Source organism: Mucor mucedo (genome assembly GCF_025094135.1).
Source record: "Mucor mucedo strain NRRL 3635 chromosome Unknown EV154scaffold_11, whole genome shotgun sequence".
NCBI lineage: Eukaryota > Fungi > Mucoromycota > Mucoromycetes > Mucorales > Mucoraceae > Mucor > Mucor mucedo.
The window spans coordinates 156,192-169,240 of record NW_026252295.1 but is presented as its reverse complement, the minus strand read 5'-3'; the positions used below and the strand labels follow the sequence as shown (position 1 = coordinate 169,240).

General features: G+C 36.9%; 7 protein-coding genes across 7 annotated transcripts; 4 read left to right on the top strand and 3 right to left on the bottom strand.

Moving 5' to 3' along the window:
• Positions 1 to 43: 43 nt before the first annotated feature.
• On the top strand, positions 44 to 842 carry EV154DRAFT_20440 (uncharacterized protein). Its single transcript, XM_051594357.1, has 4 exons — positions 44 to 161; positions 223 to 301; positions 369 to 692; positions 754 to 842. Exons 1-3 carry the CDS (start codon positions 80 to 82, stop codon positions 529 to 531), a joined length of 324 nt encoding a protein of 107 aa, XP_051461754.1. The 5' UTR covers positions 44 to 79; the 3' UTR covers positions 532 to 692; positions 754 to 842.
• EV154DRAFT_20421 (WD40-repeat-containing domain protein) lies at positions 405 to 2,716 on the top strand. The gene is made up of 13 exons (XM_051594356.1): positions 405 to 537; positions 602 to 692; positions 754 to 914; positions 969 to 1,107; positions 1,163 to 1,405; positions 1,471 to 1,536; positions 1,611 to 1,665; positions 1,731 to 1,916; positions 1,983 to 2,067; positions 2,122 to 2,169; positions 2,231 to 2,265; positions 2,327 to 2,390; positions 2,462 to 2,716. Exons 1-13 carry the CDS (start codon positions 533 to 535, stop codon positions 2,556 to 2,558), a joined length of 1,275 nt encoding a protein of 424 aa, XP_051461753.1. The 5' UTR covers positions 405 to 532; the 3' UTR covers positions 2,559 to 2,716.
• Positions 2,717 to 3,083: 367 nt separating this feature from the next.
• Positions 3,084 to 5,526, bottom strand: EV154DRAFT_548318 (camp-dependent protein kinase 1; the record flags this gene model as incomplete). Its single annotated transcript, XM_051604799.1, has 8 exons — positions 3,084 to 3,443; positions 3,506 to 3,590; positions 3,664 to 3,871; positions 3,940 to 4,328; positions 4,380 to 4,418; positions 4,487 to 4,657; positions 4,897 to 5,023; positions 5,500 to 5,526. 8 exons carry the CDS (start codon positions 5,524 to 5,526, stop codon positions 3,086 to 3,088), a joined length of 1,404 nt encoding a protein of 467 aa, XP_051461752.1.
• A 455-nt stretch (positions 5,527 to 5,981) lies between these two features.
• On the top strand, positions 5,982 to 7,201 carry EV154DRAFT_599254 (uncharacterized protein). Its single transcript, XM_051607099.1, has 4 exons — positions 5,982 to 6,140; positions 6,206 to 6,568; positions 6,625 to 6,713; positions 6,771 to 7,201. Exons 1-4 carry the CDS (start codon positions 6,084 to 6,086, stop codon positions 7,069 to 7,071), a joined length of 810 nt encoding a protein of 269 aa, XP_051461751.1. The 5' UTR covers positions 5,982 to 6,083; the 3' UTR covers positions 7,072 to 7,201.
• A 1,397-nt stretch (positions 7,202 to 8,598) lies between these two features.
• On the bottom strand, positions 8,599 to 9,919 carry EV154DRAFT_477467 (uncharacterized protein; the record flags this gene model as incomplete). The annotated part of the gene is made up of 4 exons (XM_051598104.1): positions 8,599 to 8,799; positions 9,067 to 9,283; positions 9,417 to 9,590; positions 9,789 to 9,919. 4 exons carry the CDS (start codon positions 9,917 to 9,919, stop codon positions 8,599 to 8,601), a joined length of 723 nt encoding a protein of 240 aa, XP_051461750.1.
• A 1,531-nt stretch (positions 9,920 to 11,450) lies between these two features.
• EV154DRAFT_495644 (allantoicase) lies at positions 11,451 to 12,830 on the top strand. Its single transcript, XM_051600059.1, has 5 exons — positions 11,451 to 11,536; positions 11,597 to 11,713; positions 11,779 to 11,836; positions 11,909 to 12,226; positions 12,298 to 12,830. The coding sequence occupies exons 1-5, from the start codon at positions 11,476 to 11,478 to the stop codon at positions 12,785 to 12,787; spliced, it is 1,044 nt and encodes a 347-aa protein (XP_051461749.1). The 5' UTR covers positions 11,451 to 11,475; the 3' UTR covers positions 12,788 to 12,830.
• On the bottom strand, positions 12,825 to 13,046 carry EV154DRAFT_413532 (uncharacterized protein; the record flags this gene model as incomplete). The annotated part of the gene is made up of 1 exon (XM_051595569.1): positions 12,825 to 13,046. One exon carries the CDS (start codon positions 13,044 to 13,046, stop codon positions 12,825 to 12,827), a length of 222 nt encoding a protein of 73 aa, XP_051461748.1.
• Positions 13,047 to 13,049: the final 3 nt, after the last annotated feature.

Genomic DNA, 13,049 nt, shown 5'->3' with positions numbered 1-13,049 from the left:
TTTTTCAAAAGAGAGAAAGGTGCTCAGTCTTTCTCTGTCAGGTGTTATTTTTGTTTTTTTTCCTTTAACATTTACAACAATGACTTTCAGAGATGTGTTGCTCCAGCGATTGACATTTCGTCGTCAAAAAGAAAGCAAGTTCCATGAAATCATAGTCGCAAGTAAGTGACAGTGCAACCCTAATTCATGACTCGGAAGGCAAACCCCCAACACTTCTTTTAGATAATCGACTTTTACAACAAAACATGGACCTTGAGAAACGAACCAAACATTTAGGAAAGGAGAACACTGACGATGTTGGGTAAGTTTTTATTTCTTGACCCCCTATAAAAAGAAAAGTTTCGTTGACGATGATTTTGTATAAAAAGAACTTCACAGCGAGTGCAGGAATTGGATCGTCGTATACGAGAACTTAATGACGAACGAGGAGAAATGTACAAGACTCAAAGTGAAAATGCGCAGCGTTTAGTCAACTTGAACGAGCAGTTAAGAACACGAGAGGAAAAAGACAAGAAACAAACCGAGCAGTAATATGATGTAACCCGACCCTTTTTTTATTCATATCATATCTGACTCTCTCTTTTTTTTTTACACCACACAGAATTGAAAATCTATCCGCTAGCGTAAAAAGTCTTTCTGCCAGATGTGATTTACAAGTACACCAATTACGTGAAAAAGATGTTACAATTCAGGTATTAACAAAAAAACAAAATAAAGTTTGGGGGATTGAATTAACCTGATAATTTTATTTAGATCCTTCAAGATGAATTAGCTGCTTTACAACTCGAGATTCATACCACAGAAGAAAAGAGTAAGAGACTTGTGCTTGAAAATCAACAATTAGTGGAGCGTTGGATCAATAAAATGAACGAGGAAGCCGAAAAGATGAACGAGGCCACCCAATTTTATGAGACGTGAGCTTCTTTTTATTTTTTTCGGTATGTATCTTAGCTCACCTTTTTACATAGTGCGCTGGAACAAGCAAGAGACGCTGCGGATAAGCAAAAGAGACAATCGGCTAGAAGACGGGACGGATCTTCTGCGGAATCAACAAAAAATATACCCTATTCATCCATTGTATTACCCAAAAAAGTGTATAAAAAGATTGTAAGTATTCCTCGCCCAAATGATCATTTTTTCGGGAGATAACCTTGAAATTTAGAATATCCACGAAGCAGAGATTCATTGTATTGCTGCATCTTCCTGTGGATCCATGTTTGCTACGGGCGGTGCGGATAAAAAGATTAAATTATTGGATGCAAGGACAGGTCATACATTACAAACATTGAATGGTGCTTTACAAACAATCACGTCTATCTCGTTTAATGCCACGGATGAAATGGTTTTGGGATCCGGGACAGATAATGCAACCCGAATTTGGAGTCTTTCAACACATCGATTACGGGTAACAATGTATTCTTGTATAGGACTTGATTATTTTTGCTTACAATTTTTTTCTTCTATGGACAGCATACATTGACAGGACATATTGGCAAAGTCTATTCAGCAAAATTTACCGCTGATTCAAACAGAGTAGTAAGTTGGTCCCATCTCATATCACAATTTTTTTTTAAACAAACGTATTTTTTTTTTAATCTTTTTTACTACAGGTATCTGGAAGTCATGATCGTACATTAAAAGTATGGGATCTTCAAAGGGGAAGCAGTAAGTGAAAAATAAACTTCATAAAAGTTTCCAACACCTTCAACAAAAACTCTTTTGAATTTTAGCTATTCGAACCATCTTTACATTTTCAAGCTGTAACGATATTTGTTTAATGGATGCCGATGGACAGACTTTGATTAGTGGACATTTGGATAATAATATTCGGTTATGGGATGCTCGAACAGGCGCAGCCATAAAAGAATTGACAGGTGTTCATTCTGGCCAGATTACTTCAGTTAGCATGTCACCAGGTAATATACCAAGGAGTTCTATATTTTATGCGTCTTTCCTTTGTACTAATCCCCATTAAATAATAGATGGGAATTTATTATTGACAAACTCGAGAGATAACACATTAAAAATTATTGATATTCGAATGTACGATATCATCAAATCATTCCAGTAAGTTGTGTTAAAACAAAAGAGATCGCAAGAGTATAAATCATGATGTATTAGGTCGGACACATATCGAAATGGCCTCAATTGGTCACGATCTACATTCAGGTAAAAAATTTATAATGATTCTCTCATGTTTTATCCTTATTGATATCTCTTATATATATAGTCCTGATGGAAAATATGTAGCAGCAGGTTCCACGAGTAAGATTTCTACTTATTTAAAAACATTCTACAAAAAGCTGATCATGCTAAAAAACATTAGGTGGAGGTATACATATCTGGAATGCCAGAACGGGTAAAGTGGAGAGAGAGATCTCAGAGCATAGGTAGAAAAACGAAAAAAGAAAAAAAAAACGCGGGATGAAAAGTTTTTAACTCTCAAATGTAAAATACCTAGTTCTGTTGTATGCGGTGTTGCTTGGAATCCCAATGGAGATTATTTATATTCTGCAGAGAAAAATAAGGCTGTGTGTATGTGGGATACCTCAAAATAAAAAGAAATTATTTCGGCTAGCCATGACCAAGACAATAAATTCCTTTTTCAGGAAACAACCATCTTATGTGAAAAAAAAAAGAGAATAAAAAATGAAGTGTATCAAGTGACCCTATTCAGGGCCTACCGAGGTATAACATGTGAATATACCCCTTGTTTTCTCACTTGAAAAGGGGAAAAGAAACTAAGGATCTACCCAACGTAAAAGGATTCTCAGTTCAATAATGAGGGTTGTTATGGTAACACGGACCTTGGAAGTGATCTGATTACTGCCTGATTCGCCACAAATTTAAAGTAAATAGCAGTAATGCTCAAATGTGCAATAAACAGGACGAAAATGAATTAACAGTTTATTAGAATACATGATATCTAACACTAAAGTCTATATAGGCCAACTAGAAGAGTGATTCTTTGTAGGATTATAGCACTCGCGTTGAGGTTCCATGGAGTGTATTTTCGGATTTTTATTATGCATGAGAGAGAGGGTGTATGTGTTTTAGATACAAAAAAGAGGGGGGGGGGGAAGTGTTAGAAATCATGAAACTTCTCTCGATAGGGATCTGGACCGCTGACACCATATTTTTCACTTGTTTCAGGATATCTATCAAAATGCGAGGCATCTCCTTCTCCTCGTATGGTGGGTACATAGGGTGATCGCACCTGGCGATTAGCTACACGTACAAAATCCACCCCACTGAACCATTTGTGTGATTTAATATCTTCTGCTCCTCCCTTTAAATTTCCATAACGTCGTGAAAGGTCGGATGTTAATAATCGCTTCAATAAATCCTTGGCGTGGGGATCGAAATAGGCTGGCCATCTGATTTTGCCCTGCAAGATCTTTTCATATAATTTCAAATGGTCATCATCGTAAAATGGTGGATGGCTAAATCAAAAGTTTAGTTCCATTGTTACTTTTCCCCTCATTGTTTTCTCTTTTTTTCTTACCCAGCCAACATTTCAAATATTAGAATACCTAGACTCCACCAATCCACTGCCATACCATATCCTTTGGATTGAATGACTTCTGGTGCTATACATGTAAAAAAGGGAGGTTCGTAAACAGGGAGATTTATGCTACGTGTGTAGTACCAATGAAAGCTTACCTAAATAATCAGGTGTGCCACACAGGGTCCATGTAATGTCAGGTACATGTTTAGCAAAACCGAAATCTGTGATTTTAATATGACCCTGAGAATCCAACAGTAAGTTTTCTGGTTTCAAATCACGGTAAATGATATTTTTTGAATGAAAATACTCGATGGCTAATAACACTTCGGCAGCATAGAATTTAGCAACATGATCAGGAAAACGCTAAAAAAGAAAAAGAGAACACATAATGGTTTAATGACAGCCATAAATATAAACAAAATAAAATTTACTTGGTTCTTTCTCAAAATGCTGAATAATTCACCGCCTGGCACGTAATCCATTACCATGTAAAGATTAATATCATCTTGAAAAGTACCCCACAGATTCACCATGAATGGATTGGCTGCTGATTCTAAAATAAATTTTTCTGAATTGGTATGCTCTACTTGTTTCAACCGAACAACTTCGGCCTTCTTTAATACTTTGATTGCGTAATATCTTCCATTGTGCTTTGATTGTGCCAAATGAACTCGACCAAAGGACCCTGTTCCTAAGGTGCGCAACAGGTTGAAATCTTCCAATTTTAATCGTGGTCGGTTTTTACGTTGTTCTAATATGGCATTGTCATAATTGGCATAATGTTGTTTTAACCGTTCTCTTTCTCCTTCCGCTTGCATGTCTATTTTATAGATGTTGAGTCATGGATCATTATAGATGTTTGGATATGTACCTTTTACTTCATCCTCTGCTGTGGATGATTCTTGTTTCTCTACATATATGTAAAAAAGAAAAAGAAAATTATATAAGCTTGAGTGACAAATAAAAAAACAAGGTTACCTGAAGTATGAGTCGATAAAGTTAATGCAGGTTTCTCCACGACTTTTTCTGTTGATGGATGATCATCGTCTTCCATTTTCGGCTTTTCGTCTTTATTTGTGGCACCAAATCCAAAGAAAGACCGACGTTGAGGTTTTTCTTCGGCGGCATTGTTATGCCGTGTTGCTCGGTCTAATATTTTATGTATAAATGACATTTTGGTAAAAAAAAAAAAAAAAAAAGTAAAGAAAAAGGAAAGGGAAAAAAAAAAGGGTTTCACCAATCCATTTATTGATAAGCATCATCCCAAAAGAGGGGACTGCCTTTTTTGTCAAAGTGTGCTCTACTCGGGCTTTATATTTTGAGAATCAGACTAACAACCTAAATGCCCCCAGCCTGCTCGATACGCTTCACTAAAAAATAAAGTTTACCCCTAGTCAGATCTACATACACCGCCACACATCGTTTAAAAAATCCGCTGTCTTGAGGTGATTCACGTCGCCAGTACGATATGAAAGAAGGAATAAGAATAAGGCGTGTATCGCCCAAATAATGAACCTAAAATATAGTAATAAGACTAGTAAAATCAAGTCGCAATAAAAAAAGAGCCACACTCATCAAGGCATCATTGTCATCAAAAATTGAGGATTGAGCCGTCAAATCTATTATACTGTCAGTACTAATCATGTGCTAATTTGTGAAGATATAAGGAAATGGTGTAAATTGTTATTTATGCACCTTTACATGTTTATTATTGTAGAATAATCATCCACGACATCATTATCATTTGTAATGCTATCATTCTATGTCTATAAGAATACATGACATGTATAATAAATTGTGGACTGGAGAATGTGAGCTTTCATAAAGATAGTAACAATGACTATTTAGCAAAGTTTTTCTATCCCAATTGAATTAATCACTGCACTCCCTCAAAGTTACTTGGCCATTGTTTTAGTCGAGTAATGCTAGTCCTGTAGAAACTGCTACAACTGCATATGTTCTGCGAATAAAAATATCTACATCAAGCTTACGATTACATCATTGACGTCAAGAAACATATTATGGGGAATGACGATAGTAAGTATTGACAGTAATAGTCCTTCTTAATTTCTCGCCCAATATTGAATCTGAATGACTGTCTATTCAAATCAAGCTGTAGAAAGGAGCTTTATTTACAGTACCTCATCCCGTCTTAACAAAAAAAAAAAAATGGAAGCGTCAAGTACAAAATCAAACTGTACAAAAAGTGAACATTAGCCAATAAAAAAAAGTTATCTTGGGTCGGAGAACAAAGTAAATTTAGTAGTTTACTAAGAAAACGATTATTGGGGGTTAGGAGCCTCACTTGTGATATATTTTTTGCCATGTCAAGTCCCTATATTGGTAAGAGTTTGACTGTTTGAGCATAAAAAAAGTCTATCTAAGATAGTTTTTGTACATCTGGGGCTTAAAATATTAAGGGAACACAACACTGTAGTTTCTAAACCCCATTTGACAGCCAAAAGAGTCAAACAAGACACAATGTGCAACCTACAACAAACAACTATAAAATAAGGTTATTCATTCTATTTTATTTTCTTTGTACCTTTTTCTCTCTTTTTCCTGGAAATAAAAAATGCCTTCTTTTCTTTTCCCCCTTAAAGGTCTTTACTTTTTCCTTAGCCATCCCAAGGTATATATATGTGTATAAGGATTAATTCCTCCCCTTGCTTACCCTCCCTTTGGTGTATGATATAGGAATTATGGCTCAAGACGTTAGGACCTGTGTTCTTGACGCTCGTGTTCAGTGTGTTTTCCATTGGATTTTCCATTAAAGTGTTATTACCTACCCAAGTCGAAAAGTTACTCGAATGGCACTGGCCTCACTGGATGTCTTGGTTCGTGTCTGTGATTTCCGTTGTTCTCGAAAGTGCTATTTTAAATTTGCTTTTCTTTGCCTTCTTGGTTGGTTTCTTCCAAGATATGATTTTCGATGCTACTATCAAGGCCAAGGGTCTTGGTCACCTTTTGGATGATACTGATGATATTCCCAAGCTTGTTCTCTGGTGGCGTGGGTTAAGATCCAGTCTTTTAGTTAACTGGGTCTTGATCATGGTTAAAGTACGCTTTTATCACCTGATCATTTTCTAGAGTATACTAATCCTTATCTTATCCAGATTTTACTCATTGTCGTCACCGCGCCTCTTCAGTTAGTTCCTATTGCTGGTACTGCATTGGCTTGTTACATTAGTGGTTGGCCCACGGCGTAAGTGATCAAAATAGTAAAAGTTTTTTTTTTTTTTTTCTAATCCCAGATTTATAGTTGGAGTCAACATTTACATTACGATATGGAAATTAAGGGTTTAAAGGTAGGTGAATCTTACAAATATGCTGCCAAGAACAAGTGGCACTATATCAGTTTCGGCTCTGTTGCTTTCGGTCTTGAGCTTATCCCTGTGTTCAATATCTTTTTCATGTGGACAAACATTGTGGGTGCTGCCTTATGGATCGCTGATGAATATGAAAATGAACATAACCCTCAAAAGTCCAAGGATATCTCTTCTGGCGAACCAAGCTCATCCACTGATGAAAACACTCCTCTGCTTTCCGGTGACAACGCTTAATTATTTCTTTCCTCTTTTTTTTTTACCCACCCCTGTTTTGCTTGATATAATCACAAAAGTAAGGGGATCTTATACTTTCTGCATGACGACAAATAAAACATAGCTTGACGTTTCCTTTTATTACATTTAAGTATTGTTTTTTGGGTGTGTGTGTGTGTGTGCGTGTGTGTGTTATAAATGGATTTATTAGCCTAAATATTTTAGCTCTGTTACAGGTAAAGCAGACAAGAAAAAGAAAATGCCTCATCTTAAAAAGTGTGTACCTGGTTGACGAACGCATCAGATAAAACTGTGGTTAAACAATCAGGTTATTGTTTAGATAAACCCGTATTTATCAATTTGGTGCAACTAACGATTAAAAACATTACCACGCCAGCTATCAAAACAGTCTGAAGCGAGTGATAGTTTCACTTCACGCTGCCACGGAATAAATGCTTGCAACCGAAAACTAGTTTTTTTTTCTGGCACGGTCAGCCCTGTACAACCGGGCGATCGATTACCATTCGGCCCGTATTACCGTGTCACACAGCAAAAAAAGGTTAACTGATAAATACTCTTAAATTTTAAAAAATTACATCTGTTGTTGACCAACGCAGTAGCTTTTGCGCCCACAAAAGATTTATAGAAAGAAGACATAAGAGGATAAAAGACAGTTTTCGCGTTTACAATCAAAAGGGGTATCCTATATGAGTTGAAAAATAAACGACTTGTCGTTTTCGCTTTATATAAGTAAATAGATATACGTACGAATTATTTTTAATCTCGTCATCTTTTAACAGCCTGATGATCACTTTCTTGATTTTTTGGATCGTGCGATTTAACAAAATTTATATGATCGTTACTGTACAACCGTTTTAATAACAATCGTTCTTTATTTTTTTATAAGAGTGCTATGTAAGAAGACACTTACCCCCAAAGTTTTGGTACTAAGTACCTCGAGTACCTTTGCTATACGATGTCAAACATTTGGTTAGAATCTTTTGCCGTAATGAACCAGTTCCCACTTGTTTTCATCACACTGAGCTGGGTCATAAAGTCTATAGTTTGAACAGAAAAAAAAAAGACTCTTGTCCAATTGCAAGAACATACTAATCCCGTTAGTGCCTTTGAAGAGTAAGTAAATAGCGATACAAGCCATAGGCTACTAATGCACTATGCCATGAGGCTGTATCATGAAGGTTTTCCTTAGGAAAATAACAGGGTTTCCGCTTTTGAATGAGCCTACCATAAATAAATTAGCACGGTGTAAAAAAAACTTACAGTTACACATTTCGAAGCATTAAATAAACCGCGGGAAGCACTCAAAATGTTATACTTATTTCTCATACTGGCTCTAATTATTTACCGCCCTCAAGTCAAGACCACCCTTGAAAAACCATCATGCATTTTGTTCATACAAGTACACGGTAACGCCTTTTGGAAGTTTTTTATGTTTTTATTTTAGTAATTGAACTGCTGTAATGCTTTAAGACTTGTTTTAGTACACCTTTGAAATTGTGTATGCTCGTGCTTCAGCATTATGATATATCAGCTAGAAGTTTTGACCTCCAACTCCTTATAAACAGGGATACAGTCGCCTTCAACTTTGTGAATGCAACCTTTCCCGAGGCACCTGACAATGCCAGTAGCCGAAGCAGGACTAGAAACTCTTTTAGCAAACAAAAGCTTTACCTCTTTATACTGGCTGTTAAGTTCTTGGATTAGCCTTAGGCTTCTCTCCAAACCAATCTGTTTTGAAGTATATATGATAAGCTACGTAGACACTACAATACCCAAATGACTCACAGTTATCTTACCTTGTATGCACAAAAAGTTTAAAAATATCTCTCATCCCAAATTGGGCGCCTTTGAATTTGGTTGGCACCGTTGCTGTTTGAAGAAGTTGCATCATGCAAACTCCTTGTGAGGCTTGCTCCAATGACCAGAGCCTAATTTATTTTTATACACACACAAATATATCGGTAAAATTGCATTTTGAGAGGCGTTTTGCTTTACTAAAGGCTTGAACAAAGAAGAGCCGAATTTGACAAAAATATCCAGCGATCCACATTGTAGAAGGCGAACAACTGCCAGAGTACTAAAGCCTCCTTTGATGTGATCCTTAGCATTTCTTGCAACGCTGGAGGAACCGAAGGAGCCAGTAACCTCCAGCAACGACAGTTCGACAAGATGACCATCGATGACAACTGTGTGGCCGCCGTAGGCGTTATAGCTGAAAATATCAATTAGGCAACGCCTTGAAGAGCAATCTCAGACAATAAATAGTCGGGATTACACTGTAAAAGCAAACGAGGTCTTTATTTGTGTAGGCAGTTACGATATGAAGCAACTGCCAAACCAATTACTTGGAGTAAATGGTTTTGCTTTTCTTCAACCAGACTTGCTTTTCGACATCAACGGGTATATTCAAAAGTAATTTTAAGGCTTTTGATACGAATGCCATAAGCTTGACTTGTTCAAACATTTGCTTGACCTTTTGCTGCGGAAGGAAAATACAGAAGTATTTTCCAAGCAGATGGCTTCCATAATTTTACCTTCAAAGTCATGGAAAGCATTAAGGTTTTTTTTTCTTTGTTGGCTGCTATGTGATTATACAGCTTTGTAACAAGATATGAACGCATTTTAATCTTATACCCACATTGGATAATTTCGATCATTGGTTGTTTAAGAGTTACGTACATACCATTATTTTATACAGTTACAAAGAGCAATATTACCTGGATTTATGCATGGCTTGGCCAGCTTTGCATTCAGTTAAAAATCGGTACCAAAGGTCCCAAATATTGTCCCCGGAATCGACGTCGTAGAAGATGTCCGCATCTGTTGAAGAAACATCAATAAAACTCATATTATACGTATAAAAAAACGGTGTTAGGCATTACCTGAGCCTCTTCCAGAAGCTGCCAAATCAGTCGTTTATAACGATTGGAACTTTCGAACGAGTTACAACCATGTGTTGGTCAAAGCCTTCTTATTAAAAAAATGCCGCTTAAAAACTCGTGATAGGTCTGTTATATGGGACCAAGCAATCCGTCAGACTGTTAGAGATCGAACCCGCTCGAGTTTTGTAAGCTCGGCCCGTTTGCACAAACAAAAACTCAAAATCTCTCGAGATTATAGTATACACAGACACTGAACATGAAAGTGATGCAAAACACCTGGGGGGGTTTATGTTTGGTTTCTTCAAAAAGATAGTATCATGCATGAATATAGGAAGAAAAAAATGAAAAGAAGTAGAGAAGAAAGGAAGAAAAGAAGAGAAAAGTGTGTGAACGAGTTTATTTATAGACAGATAAATAAGGGCTGGCTTATGTCAGGATGATTTAATTGATTAATCAACTTTTTGTTTGAGCCTTTACTAGTAATAGAAAATATCTGTTTTTGACCGCAGGTTTACAAATATGTAATGCTTAAATTGGTAATTGTTTGTCTGTTTCAGCAGTAACCCATCTAAAGCTAAAATTATGAAGGCATTCACAAAAAGCTGTCTTTTGATACTTGTACATGTCTATCAAATTCAAAGCCAAATCAAATTTAACATCATATCCACATGTGCTGTGGGGTACATCGTATTTAGGCCAAAATATATGTGAATTATGATGTCTTGTTGAATCCAATTGAACAAATCCACAATTATAAAGTTTTTTTTTATTTCAATATGGCATACGCCAACTGATAAGCAACCAAAGGATCACTACAAGGAGCAACTTTCGTAACAGATACATTAACTTTTCTGGTATAGCTGTTTAACATCAGTAAAATCAATGAAACAGTCGAAATAGACTAATGTCAGTCTACTCTGCTACTAGATTAGGTGTACTTACTTATATTTTTTACCGAACTCTTTGGCAAAAAGAGGTTAATACATCCCAAAATATGATGACTATTTGGGAGGAACGAGAAAGGCCAACACCTTTCTTTTAGGAGCCCAAAAAAATCGCCCACAGTCATCGCTTTAACAAAAACAGTTTGCCTAGAGTATCTACATGACCATATTCGAACAATTTTTGCTATTTAAATGCTTTACAGGTAAGCGTCTGAAAGTTACTTTTGTTTGAAATTTCACATTTTTAAAATTAGTTTTCGATCGCCCAGAATAAAAAAACTACCGAATGTTAGAATGTAAGGCAAATGCACTGCTTAAATGTGATACGGATGCTATTTAAGTTTGAGTGAGAGCATCTATTGCAATTCTTCTGAATTTCCTTTTGTGGGGAGTCCAAAAAGGGTAAGTTTGTGTAATTCGGAAAGGGTATATTTCTGAAATGCTATATTGTCACTGTCCCTTGTTCCCAATTTCTTGATTGGATAGCTGTCATTCAAATGCAAGAGGTCCCTTTATTATAAATACTCACCCATTCCCCTTCTCTTTCTCGGTATTTTATCTTTCTTTTTCTTTTAAAAATGGCTGCCTACGAACGTATTGAATTCGACGACTTGAAGACCTCTTTAGCTTCTTATATTGGTAACGGAAAAAAGAGAAAGATAGAAAGTAAGCAAAGGTAGCTCATGATGTTGTGTGTAGATCTTGCCTCTTCTGCTCTGGGATCTACCATCGTGGCCGTGACAGATGAATTCTTTGCTCCTGCTACCAACATGATCAATCCCGCTCCTCCCATTCATGCTCCCGGTCGCTTCATTGGTAAGTGCATGATGCCTGGAATACAAATGCACACATAATTTAAACATTTTCTCTTTAAATTTTAGACACCGGTGCTTGGATGGACGGCTGGGAGAGTAAGCGTCACAATCCCACTTATGATTGGTAAGATTAAAAAAAATAGACACAATTCCCACCGGAAAACTCACCATCAAGGGAAACAAAATAAAAATGTAGGGCTATTATCAAGTTGGGATTTTCGGGATCTTTCAAGGGTTTTGATATTGATACACATTATTTCACTGGTAACCAAGCCCCTTTTGCATCAGTGGAAGCCGCTTCTGTTCCTGAGGGAGAGGATGCCGAAGCAGAGGAAGTGAAATGGACCGAAATTTTACCCAAGGTTGAATTACCTCCTAGTCAACATAACGTCTTTGTGTTGAAGGATGAAACAGCAGTATATACCCATCTTCGACTCAATAACATTCCTGATGGAGGTATTGCTCGTTTCCGTGCCTATGGTAACGTATCTCCTATCTGGCCCGAGGATATCAAGTAAGATAAGAGAAAGAAAAATAAACACTGATAAGATCTAACTGTTGTTTTCCTTTTTTTTTCTTTATTAGCGCTGTCGTGGATCTTGCATTCTGTGGTAATGGTGGCCGTGCAGTTGAAGTTTCCAATCAACATTATACACCCGGATCCAACATTTTATTGCCTGGTCGTGGACAAAACATGGGAGATGGCTGGGAGACAAAGCGATCTCGTACACCAGGTCATACTGACCATGTTGTAGTGCGTCTCGGTGGTGAAGGTCATATTCTAAAGGCAGTTGTGGATACTTCCAACTACTGTGGTAATTACCCTCACAAGATTATCTTGCAAGCAACCAACAGCAAGGATTTGGTGCCACAAACAGAAGAATGGACTACCTTGATTGAACCTGCATCCACTGGACCTAATGATTTATTCTATTTTGATTTACCTCATACAGACAAAGTGTTTACACATGCTAAAATCGTCATCGTACCTGATGGAGGTATTAAACGTCTCCGTTTATTCGGTGTTCGTAAAGGAGGCGTGCTCCCCGCTCTTCCTCTTGACCTTGCAAAGTAAAAAAATAAATAAATAAATAAAACAATCACCTTTATTATTAAACAATGTTGTAATATCGCATTAATAATGTGGAAATAACACAAAATGCAAGGATGGTGGTCAAGATACCGCCAAACCAGGTAAGATCCTCTTGATATTGGCCAGGGACTTGCACATTCATTCCCCACAGACCAGTGACCAAATTCATGGGAACCAGGACACTACCTAGTGCCGTCAATTTAGATAAGACATCATTGATCTCGTTATTTGTCTGGGTCATCTC